This window comes from Simochromis diagramma, unplaced genomic scaffold (genome assembly GCF_900408965.1).
Source record: "Simochromis diagramma unplaced genomic scaffold, fSimDia1.1 OVJJ01000010.1, whole genome shotgun sequence".
In the NCBI taxonomy this organism is placed as follows: domain Eukaryota; kingdom Metazoa; phylum Chordata; class Actinopteri; order Cichliformes; family Cichlidae; genus Simochromis; species Simochromis diagramma.
The window spans coordinates 76,731-100,302 of record NW_024387008.1 but is presented as its reverse complement, the minus strand read 5'-3'; the positions used below and the strand labels follow the sequence as shown (position 1 = coordinate 100,302).

General features: G+C 40.3%; 1 protein-coding gene across 1 annotated transcript; it reads right to left on the bottom strand.

Annotated features, from left to right (window-relative positions):
* Positions 1 to 7,116: 7,116 nt before the first annotated feature.
* Positions 7,117 to 9,339, bottom strand: LOC120739290 (major histocompatibility complex class I-related gene protein-like). The gene is made up of 4 exons (XM_040041002.1): positions 9,240 to 9,339; positions 8,633 to 8,821; positions 7,555 to 7,878; positions 7,117 to 7,448 (listed from the first exon to the last, which is right to left on the bottom strand). The coding sequence occupies exons 1-4, from the start codon at positions 9,337 to 9,339 to the stop codon at positions 7,132 to 7,134; spliced, it is 930 nt and encodes a 309-aa protein (XP_039896936.1). The 3' UTR covers positions 7,117 to 7,131.
* Positions 9,340 to 23,572: the final 14,233 nt, after the last annotated feature.

Below are 23,572 nucleotides of genomic sequence, written 5' to 3'. Positions count from 1 at the left end.
ATTTCCAAAACTTGCAGATGAGGTGGAGCTCATGGGAGCTGGTTATACGAAACCAGGCAAGCACCAAGCAGCAGGTGACATTGGGGAGAAAGTTAAGGTAACAAGTTCCTGGTATAAATGTACACATTACAATAAAAAGGTCATTTTGTTTCTACCATCCAATAAAATTAAGTACCATTTTTCATAAAACCAAGAAGCAGCCTAATATTCGACACTCTTCTCTTCAACTCCACTCTTTTTCCAATCAGAATGAAGATATTTCTGAAACTCCTGTTTTTTTGTTGTTGTTTTGCATTCAGATGAGGTCTCATTTTAGACCTTTTTATGTAATGTCCGCTCTGTGCTTTTGTGTAAGTGAGTTTTAATGCCAGGAACACTCAAATAATCTGTAGTATAATATGTAATTTATTGGATATAGCTGTGCTGGCCATATACTGTTTAGAGATGGCATGATACCACTTTTTTATGTCCGATACCGATACCAATATCATAAATTTGGATATCTGCAGATACCGATATGAATCTGATATAGTGTGTTTTTTAATCAATAAAACTGTTTTTTTAATATATTGCTGCATTTTGTATAAGTTTATACTCAAGTTTAAATAAATAACAACACTAAAGCTATTCTGTTATACCTGTATGTAAAAAATACACTGCACCCAAAATATTTCATAGTTCAGCAACACTGATCAATCTAATAAACTTAAACCTACTCCATCCTCCATATTCTCGTATTTTAAAGAGTACTTAGCAGAAATATTAAGCAACCTAACGAATAGGGTTCCAACTCCCAGCAACAACAAAAATAGGGAACCACCCCCCACCCTCCACCTCATGATGCTTAATCGATGTAATCAAATTTAATTTGATGCAGTGTGGAAAAATGCACAGAAATAAATTATTTTTCAAGAATAATTAAATAGATTCAACATCTTTCTTCAACAGTATTGCAGAATTCACAGATGGTACTTTCCCAAAGGAAAAAGTACTATAGCTTACTAGGGTATATTAGACTTAACAGTTACTATATACAGTAATGGACTTCTATATATTTTACATCAGATTAAAACTTTGGGTGTAAGAGTCAGATAATTATTTATTAAAAGCCAGACATTTTAAATGAGAATAAGAAAGAAAAGTATGTCTTTGTGCCCCCTTTTCCCTGTTCATGCCCTATCGGCCCCCCTGGTTAAACTTTGCTAGATCCGCCCCTGCACAGTTACCAGCCGTCAGCTACATAGAAAAGGATCTTGGTGTAGAAAGTAATATTAAATAAATTCTAGCAACAGTTTATCAAGCTTAATAGTGCTGCTGTTGTTCAGCCGCTGGTTTCCTCTTTCTGGTGCAAAGTGGGCCAAAAACAAAGAAGAGAGACGGACTCACGACAGAAAAGCTGATCAGCTGATCATTAAGCAGTTTCACAATTGAAGCAGCAGCAGGAGAGGGAGAGAGAGAGGCAGTCCCTCCATATATTGGTTGTTAAGCTTAACGCTGGAATGCTTTACAAACATTCAGAGATGAACTTACACACTCGCTTTACTTCTCTCTGGGATAACTTCCTCGGAGATGAAATGCCGGATTGCTAGCAAGGCTACAAATACACACAGCTGCTCTATCACCTGATGCATACTGCTGCAACGTGCTACGATTATGAGCCGAGTTACGCCGTGTAGCAAGTTTTGTGAGGTGCTTTTTTGATATTTAATGGATCGGATTACATTTTTTTTATTTCTCGCCGATATCCGATCCAGTAATTTGGGTCAGTATCAGACCGATACCGATACGTAATATCGGATCGGTCCATCTCTAATACTGTTCACAGGAGAAGGCACCAGAAATAAATACACTGATAATTCCTGAATTCCAGGAAAGTTGTGACGTTCTTTAAATTTGAACAAAATTAAATTGGAAGACTTTCAAATCACATGAGCCAATATTTTATTCACAACAGAACCTAAATAACATAACAAATGTTTAAACTGACAAATTTTACGATTTTATACAAAAATGAGCTCGTTTCAAATTTGATGCTTGCTACAGCTCCCAAAAAAGTTGGCAGTGGGTAACAAATGGCTGAAAAACAAAAAATTAAACAAACAGACAAAAAAACATTTAGCTGGGAGAACTTCTAACAAATAATTAAGTCAATTGATATTAGGTCTGTAACATGATTATTTATAAAAGGGATGTTTTAGAGAGGTAAAGTCACTCAGAAGTAAAGATGGGCAGAGGCTTTTCAGTGAGTGCACAAAAATATTGTGGAATACTTAAAAAAACAATATTCCTCAATATTGCAAAGGCTCTACAACTCTTATCATCTACAGTGCATAACATCATCAAAAGATTCAGAGAAACTGGAGATGTCTCTGTGTAAGGGACAAAGCCTTACACCTTTATTAGGTACCTGTGGTCATGGCATGATTGGATCCTGACATTACTAATTGTGCCCGGGAATACTTCCATTTTGTGCATGACATTAAAAAACGTATCAAGTTAAACATTTGTTATGTTATTTATATTCTGTTGTTAATAAATATTGGCTCATCACATTTGAAAGTCTTTTAGTTTCCATTTTGTTCAAATTTAAAGAATGTCCCAACTTTTCTGGGATTCAGGTTGTACAAAATGAAAATTAAACAAATGGGGAAAAAAACCCTGAACATACTAAAAAAAGATACAGATGGTGTTATTTTCTTGTCTTAAACAGAGAAATACTCTCTGAGGGTCTTTATCTCTTCGAGAGAAGTTCCTGGTTTTTGTAGCTGTTGCTTTGCTTAAAAATGAGATATGGCTTATGACAGCAGCATCAAGAAAACTGAACTGAAACAAGACTTGATGAGTTCACTATTGGGCAATCACTGGGACAGCAGTGATCTTTAAATCTGAAAATAACAAGTTCAGTGTGCTTTAACTACACCTGAGGTAGGCTACAGAAAAAATGTTTTTCCTGGCTTGCTGTCAGACAGATGTAGCCAGACAGGTTTTTACCGAAGCACAAAGTAACAGTCTGCTCACATATTACTGTGGCACCATTGATGAATAGTTTCTAATCTTTCATTTTAATCTTTAATGGATGGGGGCTCTGGGATCTCATTGTGCTTTACTGCTTTACTCTGCTGTTCTCTCAGGTGTCCACGTAGTTCAACAGATGGTTGTTTGTGAATGGGATGATGAGTCAGAGGATATTATTGGTTATCAACAGTATGGTTATGATGAAGACTTCATATATTTGGATCTGAAGACTCTAACATGGATTACTCCAAGGCCACAGGCTGTCGACGCTAAACATAAGTGGGATGGAGATAAATACAGATGCGAATTTTGAAAAACCTTTTTTGTGAAAAGCAGTCTATGTTTAAACAATCAGCATCAGCACGTTTATGTCTTCCATCAACACCCTATAAAAGAGCTTCTCATTCCTTTCCTGGATGCCCATCAGGTAGATCTACTTCTCCAGAGGATCATGTAACTTTTTGAGATTTTTCTGGCCTGAATTTCCTGAGTCTCCACCTCGGGAGGCAGCAGACCATATATCACCAGAATCTGATGCTCCTGAAGGAATAAGGCACTACCTTTGTTGGTGCGAGGACTGAGCATAAGGGGCTTGCCCTTTTTATTGGTGTGGACCCATCTATAAAGAGAGATGGGCCTCAGAGACCAGGTTGTCCTTGATCAACATGGTAGACAGTCACTGGTGTGGCAGGTCTGTCCACTGGTGCTTTCTGGAAGATCCACTGGTTTCTGCTCTTGAGTAATAAATACTGCCATTCAATGTCTTTTAAGCATTACTCTTATGATGTTTACTGTGCCTAACGTCTGTGGTCTGACCCTGGGATTTGTCTGCCTGCCAGCAGATACAAGATACAAGAGGTCAAAGGAGCTAGCAGGACACTGTCTCAGCTGAACTATGGACATGCACACACATACATATACTAATACTGATAAGCACTCACTGACGCATCACCCTCCCTATCCAACGCCACCTCCAACACTTTCCTCCCCCATGATGTGGACATCGGGTCAGCTGGAGGCGCAGTCGAAGATTGCAGCGGTCCCAGATCAGATGTACACACTGGAACTCTTTCCCATGTTGCTTGTCTGTGTTTATTGTGTTATGGTGTGTTGATACCTGTGCATTCCTGTATTATCCTTTTGTGTTGCACATTTCGATGTTTTTTTCCTCGCTACCTGGCCTGACCTGTCTCCCCAATATGATGTTTGTATTGTATGTAGACTCACAAATTATCACGGTTAGTGCTGGCCAACCGTGGGGATGTGAGGAAGAAGGACCCAAATGCTGGACTCTTTATGATAAACAGTGCATTTATTTACAGTGGTGTAAACAATCCACAGAATAATAAGTCCCCGTGTGTTCCCTTGACTGCCTTGTCGTGTCTTCCACCCACAAGTCCGTGCTCCGTGCTCTTCCACTCCTGTGTGCCCCGGCACCCCGTGCTCACTGCTCTTGTCTTCCACGCTCCTTCCTGGATAAAATAACAAAGAAGCAACCATCAGGACACTCAACCACTGTGGGTATGCACTCATTTAACTTGGCTCACAAAGACCACTGACGTGGAGTCTCACACAACAATCCCGCGCCGAGGAGCGCTTGGCCACACTCCCCGACGAGGCTTCATTAGCTGCAGGTGTGTGTGATCATCCGCTTCAGGCATGGCCAGCCTCCAGAGGGTAAATGGCCTGATTTGTAAATGTACAGCTTTTCTAGTCCCTAAGAACCCCAAAGCGCTTTACACAACCAGTCATCCACACATTCACACACTGGTGATGGCAGCTACATTGTAGCCACAGCCACCCTGGGGCGCACTGACAGAGGCGAGGCTGCCGGACACCGGAACCACCAGGCCCTCTGACCACCACCAATGACCGAGACGGGGCTCGAACCGGCAACCTTCCGATTACAAGGCAAACTCCCAACTCTTGAGCCACAATCGCCCCAGATGGGACATAACTACCAGGCCTGCCTGAAACCCAGTGCTCAGCCACACTCACAGACACACCCACTTGCCTATACATACAAGCATGGAGAACACAAGTACAGCAGCACAGTGCAGCAAACATACATTATATATCAGTCCATAACTGCTCATGGACCCTGGGTCGCTCTGATCCAGGTCTCTGACACAAATAAAACTATGGGGATGTTTGAGTAGTAAGTAATGTTAGAGCAGAAATGGAAATGGGTTTATGGCTGTCATTTCTTCAAAGCTTGATTTGTTTAAAAAAAAAAAGTTTTCATCCTAAGTCTAAGAGATGGCAGCAGAGACTCTGTAAATCTTTTGGCTGCTCCCTTTAGGGCTCACAGCAGATTTTTGTCAGTGCGACTTGTCATACAGTCCCGATCAAAAGTTAAAGACCAGTTGAAAAATGGCAAAAAAAAAATCATATTTTGCGTGGTTGGATCTTCACAAGGTTTCAAGTCGAGCTTCAACACGCAACAAGAAGAAATGAGAGTGAGACAAAACATTTTTTGAGCATGCAATTTATTGAAAACAACACTTAAACTGAAACAGGCCGTTTTACAGCTGATCAGAAGTTTAGGACCACACCTGCAAAAAAACCCATAAACTCCCCAAAACAGAAATCAAAGTTCCAAACATGAACTCAATAATGAGTAGCTCCACCGTTATTGTTAATCACTTCAAAAATTCATTGTGGCATACTTGATGTAAGCGTTTCCATGAGGTGAGTGGGAACATTACTCCAAGTGGTGAAGACGGCCACACGAAGGCAATCTACTGTCTGGAACTGTTGTGTCTGGATATGTTCTAGCCTTTTTAAAGGTATAATACGAAGTGATTATCTTTTTGTGTTTACAAACACTGCCCCGCTCAACAAGTGAGCAGTGTCGGTCAAACCAGTTAGAAGATAAATATAGAGAAGCAGCATTAGCAAAAAGCCATGAATAATACATAATTATCAGAAATAACATGAAGTGACAAAGTAAATATAACATATTTTTAATCTGTCTAACTTATAAACTTTTTATGTTTTATCTATATTATATATGTGGGATGGGATTTATGGGATTTGGACAGCTGCATTCAAAAAGAACATATTTCTTCTTCACATACTAAATGCCAAATTCTATAACCTGTTTGTGTGTTTTGATTTTTGAGCTGGCTGTATATATTTTTAAAACGTGCAAATTTGGGAGTATGGATTAAAACACAAATTCAAAAAGTAAACTCTGCATTTCCACGACTGAGATCTCACCTTTCTTCTTTGGTAACGACTGCCACGATTACCACAACTGCAATGGAAACGATAACTAGAACAACGATTGCAGCTCCAATGTCAGTGGGATTCTGTGTTGAATAGAATATGGAAGGACTTTAATAATAGATTTGTGCTGTTACTTACGAATAAGTGAAGAACAAATCAGTAAGGACCTGGTAGTTGATGCATCTTATATCTCTGATTGAAATAATAAGATTTATCAGTTCCACAGTTGGTACCTCATTACTTTTTGCTCACTTCAGTTATCTATCATGTGTCCCCACTTCAGTGAACCATCTTACTGAGTTGTTAGTAGTAGAGATTTGATTAGTAAATGTGGTAAAATTGGTAAAAGGTCAACATATCCAATATTGTCTCAAGCAACTTACACCATTATAGAAAGAAATCATCAATCAATTAATACTCTGTGTGAAAGCACTTTGCAAAACTGAGCAGAAAAAAGAAAAGTTGACAGGAAGAAACAGAATCAGGGCCATGACATGCTTATCTGCCACAGCAAGCTGGGAGAAAGTTTCGAGTGAAAAGATGATCATGGAGACACAGCAAGCAACATAACACATAACACAGGAAGAGATCATTGGGCGGTCATGTCTACAGACCTGGAACATGAAGTCACAGAGTCAGAGACAAATGCACAAAGGAGAGTAATTTGTGTTTGCTGTCTTTTGTACACAAGACAAAAAGTTTATTCCATTAATTTCAAGGGTTTTGATGTTAATATTATTATACGTATTATAATAACTGGTATTGATGAATGATTACAGTGCTTGGTGAGAATCTTGTTGTCCTCTTCTAAATAAATAATTCTAGCGATTATGTGGAACTACTGAGTGCCAACTCAGTATGATGCTTTACGTTAATACTGTAGTATTAATAACTACTGTGTAAAAATGCTCCAGTCTTACTCATATTGGTCCTGATCACTGCTCGGTCCAGTTTGGTGATGATGTCATTGTTCACACTAACTCTCTCCCAGTCTTCAGGTGTGACTGATGAAACATTGAGATCAACACTCGTCTGAAAGGTCCCATCATTGTTGGGAAGGATCTCTCCCAGATCCACACCTTCATGAAGCTCCTCTCCATCTTTCCTCCAGAACATCACGGCTCTGTCAGGATAGAAACCTGTAGCGTGGCAGCTGACTGGAGAGGAGGAAGACTTCTGAAGGAGAGACATTGAAGGAAGAACTGGAGAGAGACAGGCAGTTGTTAGATTCTCGTTTGAATTTAACTCTGCTTTAAAATGCCATACATTTTCTCTTTTACAACTTCACATGAGATTCTGTAATTTTACCTGCTGTCTGCAAAAGGTTTCTCCTGTAGTGCACATACTTCTTTAAAAGCCCAGGGCATTCATGTATGTAAAAGTTTTTATTGTAATTTAATCTAGGTTTTTCAGCATCCCATCTCAGTTTGGTGATGATAGCCTGTGGTTTTGGAGCGATCCATGTCAGTGTCTGTAGGTCCAATGATAGAAAGCCTTCTCCATCATATCCATACTGATTGAACCCATTAATCTCTTCAGTCTCATCATCCCATTCACATCCATTCATCCTTTGCAAAATATGAACACCTGAAAAGAGACACGGTGACAAAAAACACGGGAAATTAGTGAGATGTCAGCAGAGCTCATAGCCGATATCAGATCTTTGTCATCTGATACAGACACAAAAAAGAGGATCTCCTGTTACTAACATAAAAACCAGTCTATCAACTTAAGGACAGTGTCGAAGTGTCGCTTTTTTCTGCTTTTATTCACTGTTCTTATTTTCTTTTCACTTGTCTTCATAAACAATAAATCTCATTACTATCTATTGCATTGTATGCAGTAGATAGTAATATGTATGCATATATATAAGACTTATATATACGTATACATATACAGCAGGATGCAAAAGTTTGGCCATCCCACTGTAGATAGTTTAGTAGATCCGCCTTTTGCAGAAATTACAGCCTCTAAATGCTTCCTGTAGGTTCCAATGAGAGTCTGGATTGTGGTTGAAGGTATTTTGGACCATTCCTCTTTACAAAACATCTCTAGTTCATTCAGGTCTGATGGCTTCTGAGCATGGACAGCTCTCTTTAACTTACACCACAGATTTTCAATAATATTCAGGTCTGGGGACTGAGATGGCCATTCCAGAACGTTGTACTTGTTCGTCTGCATGAATGTCTTAGTGGATTTTGAGCAGTGTTTCAGGTCGTTGTCTTGTTGAAAGATCCAGCCCCAGCACAGCTTCAGCTTTGTCACTGATTCCTGGACATTGGTATCCAGAATCTGCTGATACTGAGTGGAATCCATGTGTCACTCAACTTTGACAAGATTCCCAGTCCTTGCACTGGCCACTCAGTCTCCAGTGTCAGCTGCTCACTCGCTCTCTGCTCAGTCACCAGTGTCGGCTGCCCACTCTCTTTCAGCTCAGTCTCCAGTGTCACCTTCAGCTCAGTCCCCTGTGCCCCCAGTGTCACCCGTAGCTCAGGCTCCAGTGCCTCCAGTGTCACCCATAGCTCAGGCTCCAGTGCCTCCAGTGTCACCAGTAGCTCAGGCTCCAGAGTCACCGCTAGCTCCGTCACTCATTCTGTCACCAGTCTCACACATTCAATCTATGCAGGGAGGTAATCTAAGTTCCAATCAGGGAGTTTCTCGCGCTTTTGCAGCTTCGGGCACAGTTATGCACTCCAGGGCCTCCCCAGAAGCTAGGTTTCAGTCCCCAGCTGTTTCTGGACCCCTGAAGATTAAGCAGCCCTCAGAGAACTACTCTGTGTCAGCACCGTCTGGGCAGAGCTAGTGCCCAGCTCAGCACCAATTGCCTTCGTGTCTGCCAGTGGACTCCATGCCTGCTGGCTTTGTGATGGCTTCTGCTGGAGGGTCCGTGGGACCGCTCCGGCCTTCGTCTCCTGTCTCAGCTGGAGGGTCCGAGGGGCCCGTCCGGCCTTCATCTCCTGTCGCCGCTGGAGGGTCCAAGGGATCCGTCCAACCTGTTGCACCGCCGCCTGCAGCGCCTCCGTCTCCGGCTTCCATGCCGCCGCCTGCAGCGCCTCCGTCTCGGGGCTTCCATGCCGCCGCCATTCTCGCCATTCTCGCCTGGTCCAGCTTCAGAGTCTTCAGCCTCGCCTGGTCCAGCTTCAGAGTCTTCAGCCTCGCCTGCAGCGGCCTCATCATCCTCGCCTGCAGCAGCCTTTGCTTCGCCTGGTCCAGCTTCAGCTTCTGCTTCGCCTCCAGCGTCGCCTGGTCCAGCCTCTGTGTCTTCGCCTCCAGCGTCGCCTGGTCCTGCCTTGTCTGGGTCTGCAGTTAACCGGCCACTTTCCAGGCTATTGGTCGGGCGCCATGGCCGTCGTGGGCGGCCCCCAGACCCCCTTCGCCTGAGTCGCCGCTGTTGCCGTCCGCATGGTCGACCCCCTGAACTGTTTCCACATTGCCGCCGTTGCCGTCCGCACGGTCGGCCCCCTGAACGGTTCGGGCTCCTATGTTGTCGGCCCCCGGGCCTCCTGTTTTGTTTTGCTCCGAGAGTCTTCCGTCCTCGTGGCTGGTTCGTCTGTGTTGTTCCCCTCGGTCTCCCTGCGTCTCTCCGTCCGTCTCTCTGTGTATTTCCTCATAACTCCCCGCATCTTCGCTCTGGTTTGTTTTGTTAGTTTTGCCCAGTTTAGGTTTTCCAGTTTCATGTTCACCCGCCATTTCTGTTTGTATCTACTCCTATTCAATAAATACTCAACTGCACCAGAGCTGCCGCATTTTGGGTCCTATCTTCAACTCCACACGTCCACCACCCCGGACGTGACACTGCCAGTATTATGATTTATTATTGTTAGTATTATGAGACCTGCAACCAAATTGAAATGGCTAAAATATGTAAAACATGTCAAAACATTTTTTTTCTTTTTGGTTCAAACACAAAAATAAGCTTCTTCAGTCAGCATGTATTGATCAGTCTGATCAGTTTAAACCTGCGATCAGTCCTCTCTGTTCTCCATTATCAACTGCTTTGTGTTTTCATGAACACACTCAGTTTCACTGCTCTCACTCCATTATTTTCCTGAAAATCCTAGCTCCTGTACTGCTGAGCTCAGACTCATCATTGAGCTCTGCTCTCAAAAACTGACATAGTCCGTGTGTGATTTAAGTGCTTAAAGCTTTTAAAACATGTTTAGCGCCATCTTCTGTCAGAACAGAATGTGACATCATCGAGTTGGTTCAATCAAATTCATCACATTATTTATTCAACAGAATTCATTTAGTGACGACATTTTAACTTAAGTAAATTAAAAGTAAATATAATTTTTAATATTTTGCAGCCTTAGTTTTAGTAGAAATATTTTAGCGATTATTTAAGATGTAAGGAAATGAGTGCAAAAAGAGATCTAATTGAGAATGTTTTCATTTTATCATCAGGATACTTAACCTTAATCTACTAAAGTTTCTCAAATGTACCAAAAATGGTCATAGGCATGAGCCGATATAATCAACACCAGTGTTGTACAAATGCTAAAATATTGTATGGACAATGGGTCCAATATTGTAGCATTTGTACAACACTGGTGCTAAACAATTACTCTTAGGGGTCCTTTAAAGTTTGATAGCTTTTCACATATTGTTACTGTGACAATAAAAATACATAATTAATTTGAAGCAATATTTACAGTACTCAGCATTTTTGAAAAAAGCAACAGAGATCTACAGATACTTTAAAATCCCCTTCTTTTTCACCTACAGCAGGAATACCATCAGCTTGTATTAAACATTCAGAAGTTCAGAACTTCTAGCAGTGGAATTAGCCTTTATTTTTTAACCTTTTCAGTTTCTCCCTCAGAGTTTCCTGTTGGTCCTGTTGTTGGAGGTGTTGGTTTACTCCCCCTTGGATTCTTCATCTGGAGAAGAAACAATAATGGTGAGATTTAGCAGATTTTTACTCCAATTATGAATTAGGGATTAAAGCTTTTAATAGTTATAAGTGCTGCAGTTATTTAGGTGATATTTTTAGTGAGTTATTTGATCATTTGTTTTTGGTAAGCTCCAACCTGTTGATCATTTTGTTTTTCATTCTTCTGTCTGTATTTCAGTGTTCCCACTTGAACACAGTGTGTAATCTCCCTGTAAAATGCAGCAACTTGATTTTACTTTCTGAGCAACTGATATTCTTTCACTGTAACAGGAGAAGTTTCATTTTCTCTTCATTTGTCTCGACAGGGGAGGAGTGAAGGTTGGAATTGATTTCAAGAGTGCTGTTGTTTCTGAATAGGGTGTAACAACCACTGAATCATGCAGCACACACACAGTATGTATACAGAACACAAACAGAATGACTGCTGGTTTACTCTGAGGACTCTGTAATCAGTCTGTTCAAAAGATCCACCAGCATGTTGATGGCATTAACTTCAAACAGCTCCAGGATCAGCAGAGCGGACACCTTTCATGTTTTTTCATTTTTCTGCATCTATAACATACATTTATTGAATTTATCTATAGCTTAAATTTATTTCATAATTAACTGTTTTGTAACAACAGCGACTTTTACTAGTTACTACGTTGTGTTGTCTTGTTTGTGTTGTGCGCAGTGCCGAAATGGGACAGTTTCCAGTTTTGTTGGACTATTGTACTAGGTATGACTGTGCAATAAAGAGTTATCTTATCTTTAAGACTGTCTATAAACACAACTTTATAGGTAGATCAAAGTTTATCACCTTCATTATGACCGTGGTTATATTGTTCAGTTTCAGTTTTATTTGTCATATGCAAGTTAGCACAGGGTCATCATGGCAGTGAAATGTATTTGACGAGCAGCAGACAGTAATTGAGCAGTATAATAAGTAAAAAAATAGTAAGAGCAAAATGTTTATAAAATATAGTAAAAAGAAAAAAGTTAACAGGATAAATGTGTATATATATATATGTACACACTTGTGAATAGATAAAGGAAAACTTAAATAGGAATGTAACCATTGACATGTAATTTGGCGGGGGGGCAGCAAATGGCATATTGCACATGAGACAAAGTGGCAGGAGTGACCAGCAGTACAAACTGAACAGTACAAAATTTTGAGTGGCAGTTAGTACAGTATTGCACAAAGTAAGGTTTTTATTTGTTTAAATACTAATAAGAATGAAGTGACCAGTGCAGAGTGTACAATGTACTTGTGAAACTGTAGGACAGATTCTGAGTGCATCTGTGGAGTGTGTGTGTGTGTTTAGGAGTTGTGGTTGAGGTGTCGTATGGCTTGATGGTAAAAACTGTTTTTAAGTCTTGTAGTCCGAGCAGACAGACTCCTGTAACGTCTGCCAGATGATAGCAAGGAGAACAGCTGATATGCTGGATGGCTGTGGTCCTTGATGATGCTACGTAACGGTAGCTCGTTAATGGAGATTTGCCGTGTTGTGGCGTTAACGTCATTTCAGATTAAAGCTGACAGCACTAGTGGGAACACAATGAATATAACTGCACATTTACGCCAACATCATCCTAGTGCAAAGACAAGTGGAAGCAGACAAAAACAACGAGCACGCATGCTACAAACTTTACCCGAGTCATTTAGACAGCCGTTAGCACACGATTCTCCTTATGGGGACCTGATATGTTTAATATGCTGCTGAGAATATAGCCCAGAAGAAGCGTATAGTATAGCTTTTATTTTGGAAAGAGCCATTTCTCTGTAATAAACTCTCTTTTCCAAAGATGAGATAGATTTATTATTTTATTACTTTGTTGTTTCAGCAACATTAAAAACTGTACATTTGAGTTAAAATATATGTTTATAATTTTAATGAATGACAAATTAAAAAAGCATGAACATTTTTTTGTATCGAAAAAATATCGAACCGTGACACCAAAGTATCGAACCAAACCGAACCGTGAATTTTGTGTATCGTTGCACCCCTAGTATATATGTATATTATATGTATATTCTTCTGGTGTCTGCATGAATTCTTTCCAGCTATTCTGGTTTTGTTCCACAGGCCAAAGAGATGCATGGGGCTACGTTAACTGAAGATTCAAAACTGGCCATAGGTGTGAATGTGAGTGTAAATGGTTGTCTATGTTTGTTGGGCCTGCAAAAGGCTGGTGACCATCCAGAGTGTGCCCTGCATCTCAAACTATGACAGCTGGGATATGGCCATAATTTTATTCTTCATTGTTTGTGATTTCTTTGATAACCTGTATAACAAGAGCACTCAGAGAGCCCAGCTCCCCCCACTCCCCCAAGGGCGTGACCTTTACCGGATTTTCACTAAAAATCCGGTATAGGGGGGGGGGGAGACTACTATATTTGGGGGTTTTTCCATAAATCAAGCGTTAAACCAATGAACCTTTGATTAGATATCACCTAAGTTATCTAAAATCTTTAATCTTTTTATTATTTCTTTAAATGTGTAATGTAAGGTAAAACAATATAAGTGTAAAGAATTATTTATTTATTTATTTATTTATTTATTTTTTCAGTATCTGTTTGTAGTTCGTGGAATCAACATTTGTGTGCGAGTACACAAAAATCAGTACAGTTATTGCAAAAGTACCAAAAATAAACAAAGCCAACTCACAACTGTACAATAAAACTGTTACAGCCTCATTTTGTTTTTTCACTAATTGAAAATATTTTAATCACAATAATACAACCTGATGTGTAAATATTGGGATGACCACTAGATGGCATCGTGGTTGGGGGCGGCATCACAGGCATCGGCAGAAAAAAAAAAATTCTCGTACTCATGCTGCCCCGACGTCAGCCAGCGCATATTGGGAATGGCATAAGCACCGATCGGTTTTCCATCGCCCATTTGCTGGGAGTAAGAGCGCCCTCCGTTTGCGAGGTGTGCCTGCTGCTTGCGGCGCAGAGAGGAGAGGGCGGGGCGGCGGGGGATTCTCTGACCGGCTGGAGCAGCATCTAATAACCAACTCGCAAAACAAAACAAAATAAAAACAAACCAACAAACACGAAAACACCAGACATTATGATACAGACTTATAATTTGCACCGATGTTTTTTCGAAATTCTATACGTGAAAAGTGAGCGCGAGAGCCCTCGGTGCGCCTGCTCGCTGCTGAAGTCAAAGTAAACTTTATTGTCATCTCCGCTACATACAGTCCAGCAAGGCTGGACTGGGACAAAAAATCGGCCCGGGCTTTTTGACTAGAGACCGGCCCACGAGGATAAAGATTGAAAATGTGACGTCATTCAGGGATAAAACCGCAAAGGATTCTGGGAACTTGTGGCAAGAGGTACTAGCGCACGCAGGCTTTCAATTGAACTCAGTTACACAGCGATAAAAAGAAACCCAAAAAATGGCAAGAAGCTGTTGTATTATTAACTTCAATAGCCGGTCGCATGACAGCCACGGGAAGCCGATGGCTAAAGAGATCGTTTTTTTTTATCGGATTACGTCGTTGAAGAGAAATTTTTTAAGCCATGTTTCCGAAGTAAGAGCCGACGGATGGTCTGGATATACCAAATATAACGTCTCAGAACACTCCAGCTCACAGGTTAGTCTGCTCCAAGCATTCCCACAAAGGTCAGAGTTTTGTTGTAGTTAATGCGTCATTTTTCTTAACATAATTGGTGATATAGGTTACAAGCAAGTCTGGCGCTGAACAGAAATTGTCGCGCTATGCTCCTTTGTTTATTGTGCATAAATAGTGAATTGTCCTGACACAATATTGTGTTTCGCTTCTGTTATTACCATGGTACATTGACAAAAACATATACTTTTATTCACAGGATAAAACAGTTGTTTTGTATCACTAATTGTCCATTGCGATTACAACATACAATATTATTGTCACTGCTACATTTCTGTAATGCTACCAGAAATTATTTCCACTACTAATTAATTACCATTGAGCTCAAAGGTTATATTAATAAACGGTTAACGAATGTGTACTTATGACGACGATTTGTGAGACTGGTAAACTTACCTTTGTTCGTACGATGGTCTTTCGTTCTACACGGTGCATTTCAAGGTCCTGCACCCATCCGTCGGTAAACTGTACCTGGGCTTGTTGCAGTGACCTGAAGTTACTAAACTTCATGAGTGTATGCACTCACTCCAAGAACCGTATAATTATAAATCTGAGCGTGGTGAAAGTTGGGCAGCACGCTAACGTCTTTTGTCCACTCTGTGTGCTCGTAAGGGTCTGACCCTTTCACTCTGATTTTTTCCTCGTATCTTTTCTTTGTCTTTTCGTCGAGTCTGTCTTTGTACGGACCGGCATTGTTCTCCTTTTGTTTTGTACATTCCTTTTTGTGCGGCAAAGAAAAACCAAGAAGGTATTGGAACCGGAGAATGAACGTTTTGCGGTGCTGCAAATGCTTGCATTTGATGCGGTACTTGGATTGTTTTGCCACGAGTTCCCGGCATGCAATGCGCGAAAATCACGTGATTGCTAAACAAGGGGGAGGGTGCATCCGGCCTCCTCGGCTGTAATTGGTCCAGCCCAGAGTCGATCATGACCAATTGGCCAATCCAACACCTTTCATTATATATACCCTTCCTAAAAAAAAAATTTAAAAAAAATCCATCGGCCCATAAAAACAAAAAATCGCCAGCGGCCCACCGGGCAAATGCCCGGTATGCCCGATGGCCAGTCCAGCTATGCAGTCCAGTATATAGAGAGACGAGAGAACGAGGCTATAGTTACAGCAGTGCAAGTAAACAAACAATTATTATAAGAAGAGTAAGAACTAAACTAAACTTTAGGACTAGAGGTAAAGGGATCAATAACAATTTACAGTTTGATGATTTAAAGTCTCACACACAACCCATCGAAAGCGGGGGGGGCTGCTGCTTCCAAATTGAGCACATTTCATTCATAATGTTGTAAATCCAAGCCCATTATGTATTCATGATTTGAATCCTGGGTTGTGTGAAATCTCAGAAATGCACCCTAGACAAAGTGAATCTGTGAACTAAGGTGTAGGTGTGTTAGATCATGTTGTGGTGATCCTCGGGTTGAGGGATGGGTGTTCATACTGGAGTGCAAAATTAAAACCAATGGAAGATGGACAAGAAAAGTTCAAAGCCATCAGGTCCTCAGTTTAGAAAAAAGAGAAAAGAAGAGGAAGAGAAACGAGCAAAAGATGCAGGTAAGCAAATGTGTTATTGGATAATGGCAGGTCATCCTGAAACAATCAGAATACTTTAATATTAATCCCTAAGAAAATTATGTGCGTTACAGTTGCTCCAAGAAGAAATGGTAAAAATAGCAACAGTAACAGACTAAACTCCAAACAATACATTATGTTAGAGATTTTAATATTAATTAGTCATTGTCAGTTGTTGATTTGTCCTGTTCTCATTGTATGACGAATTATGATGGCTGTTTGGTAGCCGTTTGCATACTACGTTTGCCTACTCTCTCTCTCTTCATATGTGTGTGTGTGTGTACAACAATTTTATGTTAATCTACAATCCTTAATATGTTTTGTCTATGTGTGTGTGTGTGTGTGGGGGGGGGGGGGGGGGGGGGGGGGCGCGCGACAGAGGGAGTGTTCGCCCAGGGCGCCAAAACAGCCTAGGACCACCACTGTTCATGAAGCACTGATGATTAAGCCAATCTGACTTGATGGGGACTTGAGAGGAAAGTCTGTTTAACAAGCCGAGACTTTGAAATAACCAGAAGAACTCAATCCATCAAATTGTGGAGATCTTTGTAATTGACTTAAACATCAGTGAACAACATTTTTATGTGAACATTAAAGCATAGGTCAATCTCCAAAAAACTCCCAGACTTCACAAACAAAACAAAACACAAAAACATGAAAAAACTATATTTTGAGCAGTAATGCTGGAGCCAGTCTGACCTCAATGGGCTCTTGGGAGCATTACTGGCTCAGAGTCAGTCACCTTTTTTAAAAAAGCTGAGACCTTCAAATAACCAGAAGAACTCAATACACTGAATGCTTTAAAAAATAACAGATGATGTAAGGTATTGATACATATCAAGTCTAAAGTCCAACCTGAAAACTAGTAAAATATTGTTAGTATGTAAAAAAAAACGATTAATTTAACTAAAATGTATTCCTTAAGCTACTAAAGTCTTAATGAAAACAACAGTTTAGAAAGTGTTTAGTAATCACTAATATGGTTTAAATTATTCAGTAACAAATAATGATTACATCCTCATCAGAAAAACACCAGAAACTTAAGAAATATAATTAATAAAAATAATAAAATGAACAAAAATCTTCTTTGGTCCTAACATGTTTCAGTAGTGTGCTGTGTTTGTCTGTGCAGGCTCTGGATTCAGTCTCTCAGAGATCAAGATCTCAAGTTCAAAGGTGTTGCCCGGAGCTGTAAGTTTCAAAACACACTGTTAGTCCTGATATTTTTGAACTGGCTTTTACATACAGTGCCACTGAAACCAAGAGCAACAAAGAAAACTACTTACATGGTTCAGTATCGCTTTCTGTAATAAAGAGAAAAAACAAATATTTCAGAATACATGATAAGTTCAGATAAGTTCACTTTTACACTCTGTACTAGACCATCAGCAGACCATGACCATCAACTCATTTGAATCACTCACTTTTCTTCTTTTTGTAATCAGCAAATCCAACAGCAGCACCGAGGATGAGAACAAGAACAACCACTGCAGCAATGATGGGGATCATCATGCTAGAAGCATTTTCTGCACAGTAAAACAGAGATGTGCAGGGGAACAGGTTAAAACCAAAGTCCATCCATCCATACATCTCCCCAAATGTGAGGCCAAAAATAAATAACCAACTTTTATTAACAGCTGTAACACTTTACATATCTGGAACCAAAGATACACAAGTATTACTATATACACGCATTTAAAAAAATAAATTTTTAGGATCCCCATTAGTAATTCCCACAGTAGCAGCTTTTCTTCTTGAGGTCCAAAACAAAACCAGAAAAAAAAATTAAATATTACATTTTAGACAATCCACAGCATCAGCAAACAAAATGATTTAAATGTTTTTCCTTTCACCTTTCCTAATGTTTTCCTCTGTGTTGGTTCTGATCACTGCTTCATTCAGTTTCGTGACAATATCCTCAACACCAGAGAGCTGAAACACGCACTCATATTTTCTCCAGTCTTCAGGGGTGATTGATGAAACAATCAGGTCAACACTCATTTGGAAGGTATCATCATTGTTGGTGAGGATCTTTCCAGGATCTAAACCTTTATGAAGCTCCTCTCCATCTTTCCTCCAGAACATCACAGCTCTGCCAGGATAGAAACCTGTAGCGTGACAGCTGACTGGAGAGGAGGGAGTCTTCTGGAGGAGAAACACTGATGGAAGAACTGGAGAGGGAAGATAGGAATGAGAGTGAGACAATGGTGATAGAGGGTAAGATTTCACAGTAGCATTCGAAAATAACTATGGCTAAAACTCAAGGAAAGCTGTGAAAAAGCAAAAATTAATCTGTAATTCAAAACAGACTGAGGCATTCAAGAAAAAAGAGTCACAAGCTTTATAGCAGCTGCATTGTAACAATCTTTAAGCTAAATTAAACCCCAAGCACACAGATATATGGTCACTAAGTACTCAAATTTTTTTAACACATGAGTTTACTTTAAAGCAAATCCAATCCATACCTTTTCACATCACTGTTTTTGTTCAGCAGTTTGAGCAAAAGAAAAAAGAGAATTACTAAAAACCATTAGAATATGCTAAATAAACCCTACTACTGTAGCCATGAAACTGTCATGTGATGTTTCTGGTTCCGTGTGGGAAGCTTTTCCCAGTGTTCAAGTACATCTTCAGATGCTCTGGACAAATCTGAGTGAGGTCATTTTCTTTGTGTTTTATTGCGTTTCTATCAGCGTCCCATATTTTGTGGTGCAAGTAAAAAATAAATCACTTTAGTCCACAAAATAAATCATGTATATTTTTTTAGCTTCAGTTTCTGATTTGTGTTTGTAACTCTGTATTTTTTATAATTATTTTTTTTTGTTCTCTTCCCCACTCTGTGGGTTCACATATGTCTAATCAATGTTCCCCATATGCTTTGTGTGCATAAATAAAGAGCCAACAATAGCCAATAAACTTTTTGTGATTGTACCTTTTTTCTGTGAGAAACCTTTCTTATGGTCCACATACATCTTCAGATACGCTGGACAAATGTTTGTGAGGTCATTTTCTTTGTGTTTTATTCTGAGTCGATCAGTATCCCATTTCTGTTTGGTAATGACAGCCTCTGGTTTCAGTGCGATCCATGTCAGTGTCTTCAGATCAAAATCCATAAAGGCTTCTCCGTTATAAGCATACAGTAACACACCAGTCACTTCTCCAGTGTTTTCATCCCATTCACAGCCTTCTATTATCTGTAAAATGTGCACAGCTGAAGGGACAAACATAAAATAAGATATTGCAGTGAATCTGCAAGATTTGTGTTGTGCTTATTGTTCAAGTCAAGTACTCTGTCAACCGTTTATTTAACCTAACCAGAGTACTACAGTATGTTAAAGTAGGTCTAACTATTGAAGATTGCAAGAGAAGAAGCATAATCTAATTCAATAAAGGTGTCATCTGAAAGAGGTCATAATCAGAAAAACCTTTTTAAAACTTTTTAAAGGAAATTTTTAAATCTAACTTCATTTTAAAGCAGGAAGCACAAAATGTAGATTTTTTTTCATCAGTCAGTTTCTATGATTTATAATGATCTGAGATTAGAAATAACAGAAAATACTACACCATCGCTTTGGTTGAACTGCTGCTTCAAGCTAAAAATCGTGTCTTTGAAAAGTTTTGGTTGATCCTCAAAACACTTCTTGTTGTACCAGTCCCGCTGCTGAGTGTTGTTTTCTAATAGTTTCTTCGCCCAGTCCTGCTGTGGTTGTAATGTCTTGCTGCTGCTGTCGCAGTAACCAGTCTGGATCCCATCAACCATTAGTACACCCACAAACTCTGGGATGTTTGGAACCCCAGAGGATCCAGTGACAAAGTACTTCAGTGAGTGTTTCACTGTGGGACAAGTATGAGTCAAGAAGTAAATAAAGCATGCAAACATTCTCAGAAATATTAAACATTCAGTCTTCTTTTAGCTGCTTTCTTTGTGTTTGTCACAGCAGGCTGATCTGCTTCCATCTCACTCTGCCCCTGCCATTCTTTGCTCTCAATGCTCTGCATGTACTAACTCCTCTGCATGTGTTGGTGTTCCTTTACTGCCATAATAATGTTGGTAATTGCAACTGACTTATCACGTTAGCTTGGTAATGTGGGGGAAAACAGAAAAAACAACGGCTTTGTTTACATAAAACTCTCTTCTGGGAAAAACGATAAGCATTTCAATCGTTTTATTTATTACTTTTTGCAATATAATATCTATATTATCAAGTTAGGTTTGCTGTTAGCCAAATTTACTTTGCTCATATTGGTTTGCTAGTGATAGTTTTCAACAACATTAGTTTCTACTACCTGAATAATCAGACAACGTTACTGGGCAGTTGCAAATGCTGATCCTGGACCAGCAGTCTTCTGATGATAGGAAGAAACCGACAGAGGAATATCAGATCGTGCAACTCCCAACCTCCAGTCTCCCTCCTGTCTTCTCCAAACCATCAATCACAGCTGGTCTTACTTACTCTCCATCTTGTAAACCTTTCCCTTTCACTCGTGCTGCCATTTTTCTGTCGCCTTCACTCACTCTCGCCCGCCTTTCACTTCTTTTACGCAAATATGATCCAGTCCGTATAATTTCTTATTTAATTTACAGTGTGGTCAATACCAGAGGTTACAGGACTGTGTAGCGTTATTTTTATTTTCATAAAGAGCTACGATCTGGCTTATCTATATTGGATGTGTCTGTCACAGCACTGACTGAAAATGATGAAGAATGACCAACATCGATCTAAAATAAATGTGTGTAAACGAATTAAAACATTATCAATATTCAATATTTAAAAATGTCTTCAATAGGCTACATCAGACATGAAATGTACAATAATGAGAGTTGCAAAAGTTTCACAACAACGAAATAAAAAATAAAAAAAAAACGAAAGAAAAAATCGAAACAGGCTGCTGAGGTCAAACTGAGATTAAAGATTTTAAAGTTTTTTTTTCCTCACCCGCAAATAAACCCGAACAGAAGAGAAGCAACGAAAATATCTCCATATGGGCTTTATCCTTCATGTTGCGGAAGTATATTGAGGCTTAGGAGCGCGTGCTCTGAAATCTAGGAAGTGGGGGGGCGGGCAAGATGGCGGACTGAGCAGTCGCATCCATCTGTACTCCTCACTAAAGTCCCGATGTTTTAATCTTGAAGTTATAAAATCCACTCCTTTGAGCTATATTGACGACGTTTCAGCCCGAACATGAAGAAAACCAACAACACGAAACCTCCGGCAGTGAAAAACCTCCCTTTTACAACCCAGAGAAACAGCGAGCATGACTACCCAGCTCCGATGGAAACTGCTAATTCCAGCAGCAACAAGAGGGACAGACTGTTAACAACCCCTGATAATACTCCTGAGAAACCACATATGGAGAAAAAAGCAAAAGGTACGGCTAGTGATAATGACTCCAACACATCCACTGACACTATACTGAAAGCTATTGAGAGTCTTGGAAAACGTGTTGATGACCGCATGGACGAAGTTAGCAAACAAATTCAACAACATAGCGCCATGCTGGCTTCCATCGCTAAATCGGTGCAATTTAATTCAGAGGAGCTGCAAGAATGCAAAAAGAAAATAAAACACCTGGAAAAAGAGATGGAATCAATCAAAAAAGATAATGACGATATTAAGGATCGTGTATTGAGCCAGGAAAGATACAAAAGAAGATAGTGTCTTCGTATCAAAGGGAAAAAGGAGAAAACAAATGAAAATATCAGAGAAGAAGTGGTGGAACTTCTAGGAAGGATTGCTCCGGACCTAAAGATGAAGATGGAAGAAGCAGTTGATGTTGTCCACAGAGTGGGAAGAGCGGTGGAGAATAAGCATCGACAAATCATTATTCTGTTTGTGAGACGTGCCGTGAGAGATGACATCTGGAGGCGAACAAAGACTTCTCCCGTGTGCAAGAAGAGGCATCCGCTTTGCTGAAGACCTGACCCCAGAGGACTGGAGATCCAGAATCAGAATCAGAATCAGAATCGTGTTTATTGGCCAAGTATATGTGCAGACACATACAGGGAATTTGGTTCCGGTAGATGGTGGCTCTCAAGCACAGCAATGTAAATCTCACACACACACACACACACACACACACACACACACACACACACACACACACACGTGTCTATATATACACATTACACATACATACACAAAGCTATGTAAACCAACTATAAATAACGAATCTAAACTTATATACATAAAATACAGAAATGAATGAGGTGGAATGAATACTACAAAATGTACATAAGGTGCAGTTGCAGTCTGGCAGTGGGAGCAGTGTGACAGGTCAACTGTTAAGAAGGGAGATGGCGAGGGGAAAGAAACTGTTCCTGTGTCGGGTGGTCCTGGTCTGCAGGCTTCTGTACCGTCTGCCAGAGGGCAGCAGATCAAAAAGTCTGTGTGCAGGGTGTGAGGGGTCTGCGATGATTTTCCCTGCCCGTTTCCTGGTTCTTGAGAGGTACAGATCCTGGATGGAGGGCAGGGGGGGTGCCGATGATCCTTTCTGCTGCCCGTACAGTCCGCTGCAGTCTGCTCCTGTCCTGTTTAGTGGCTGCTCCATACCAGACTGTGATGGAGGAGCACAGGACAGACTCAATGACCGCCAGACAAGCGTTGTGGCCAAAAATCGACCAGGCTCGGAAGGAAGGCAAGGCTGCAGGCTTCAGGGGCCCTTTTTGGTTTCATAGAAGGCAAACGTATCAGGGTAGAGACTCCAGGTACGGGCTGACATCTGACTACGAAAGGAATGTACAGTGGAACATTTCGGATGATGGGACTTTTACCTCAAGATTTTCCTACTCCATCTCCTAAACTTCCTCTTTAAAGCTGTTCATGTGTTCCGTGTTCCAATTAAAAAACTAATATTTCTTTTTTTTCCTTTAACACAAGGGGACTTAAAGACTCAATTAAGCGCAAAGCTGTTTTTCTGTTCTGCAAGGGGCAACAGGCAAATTGTTTTTTTCTCCAGGAAACTCATTCTGAGGAATCTGATGTGAAATTTTGGTCACAACAATGGGGAGATAAAATTTTTTTTAGTCATGGTACAAACAGGTCGGCTGGGGTTGCTATTTGTTTCAACAGATGTCCTGGTAGGTTTTTGTGCAACATGGCAGACAAAAATGGACATTGGGTTGCCTGTGTGTTAAATATTGATAATACTCTGATTATTTTGGTTAATGTTTATGGATACAACAATGATCAAGAGAATAAGAACCTGCTGCATCAAATTTCTAC

Bases quoted from the DNA above. Each gene is read 5' to 3' on its own strand.
- LOC120739290 (XM_040041002.1), bottom strand. From the start codon at position 9,339: ATGGCGAGAATGGCGGCGGCATGGAAGCCCCGAGACGGAGGCGCTGCA. The intron at 8,822-9,239 runs GTTGGACGGATC...TGACGGAGCTAG, and splicing joins TGCAGGCGGCGGTGCAACAG to CGGTGACTCTGGAGCCTGAG. The intron at 7,879-8,632 runs GTGAGCAGCTGA...AGCTCTGCTGAC, and splicing joins GGTGACTGAGCAGAGAGCGA to ATCTCACTAATTTCCCGTGT.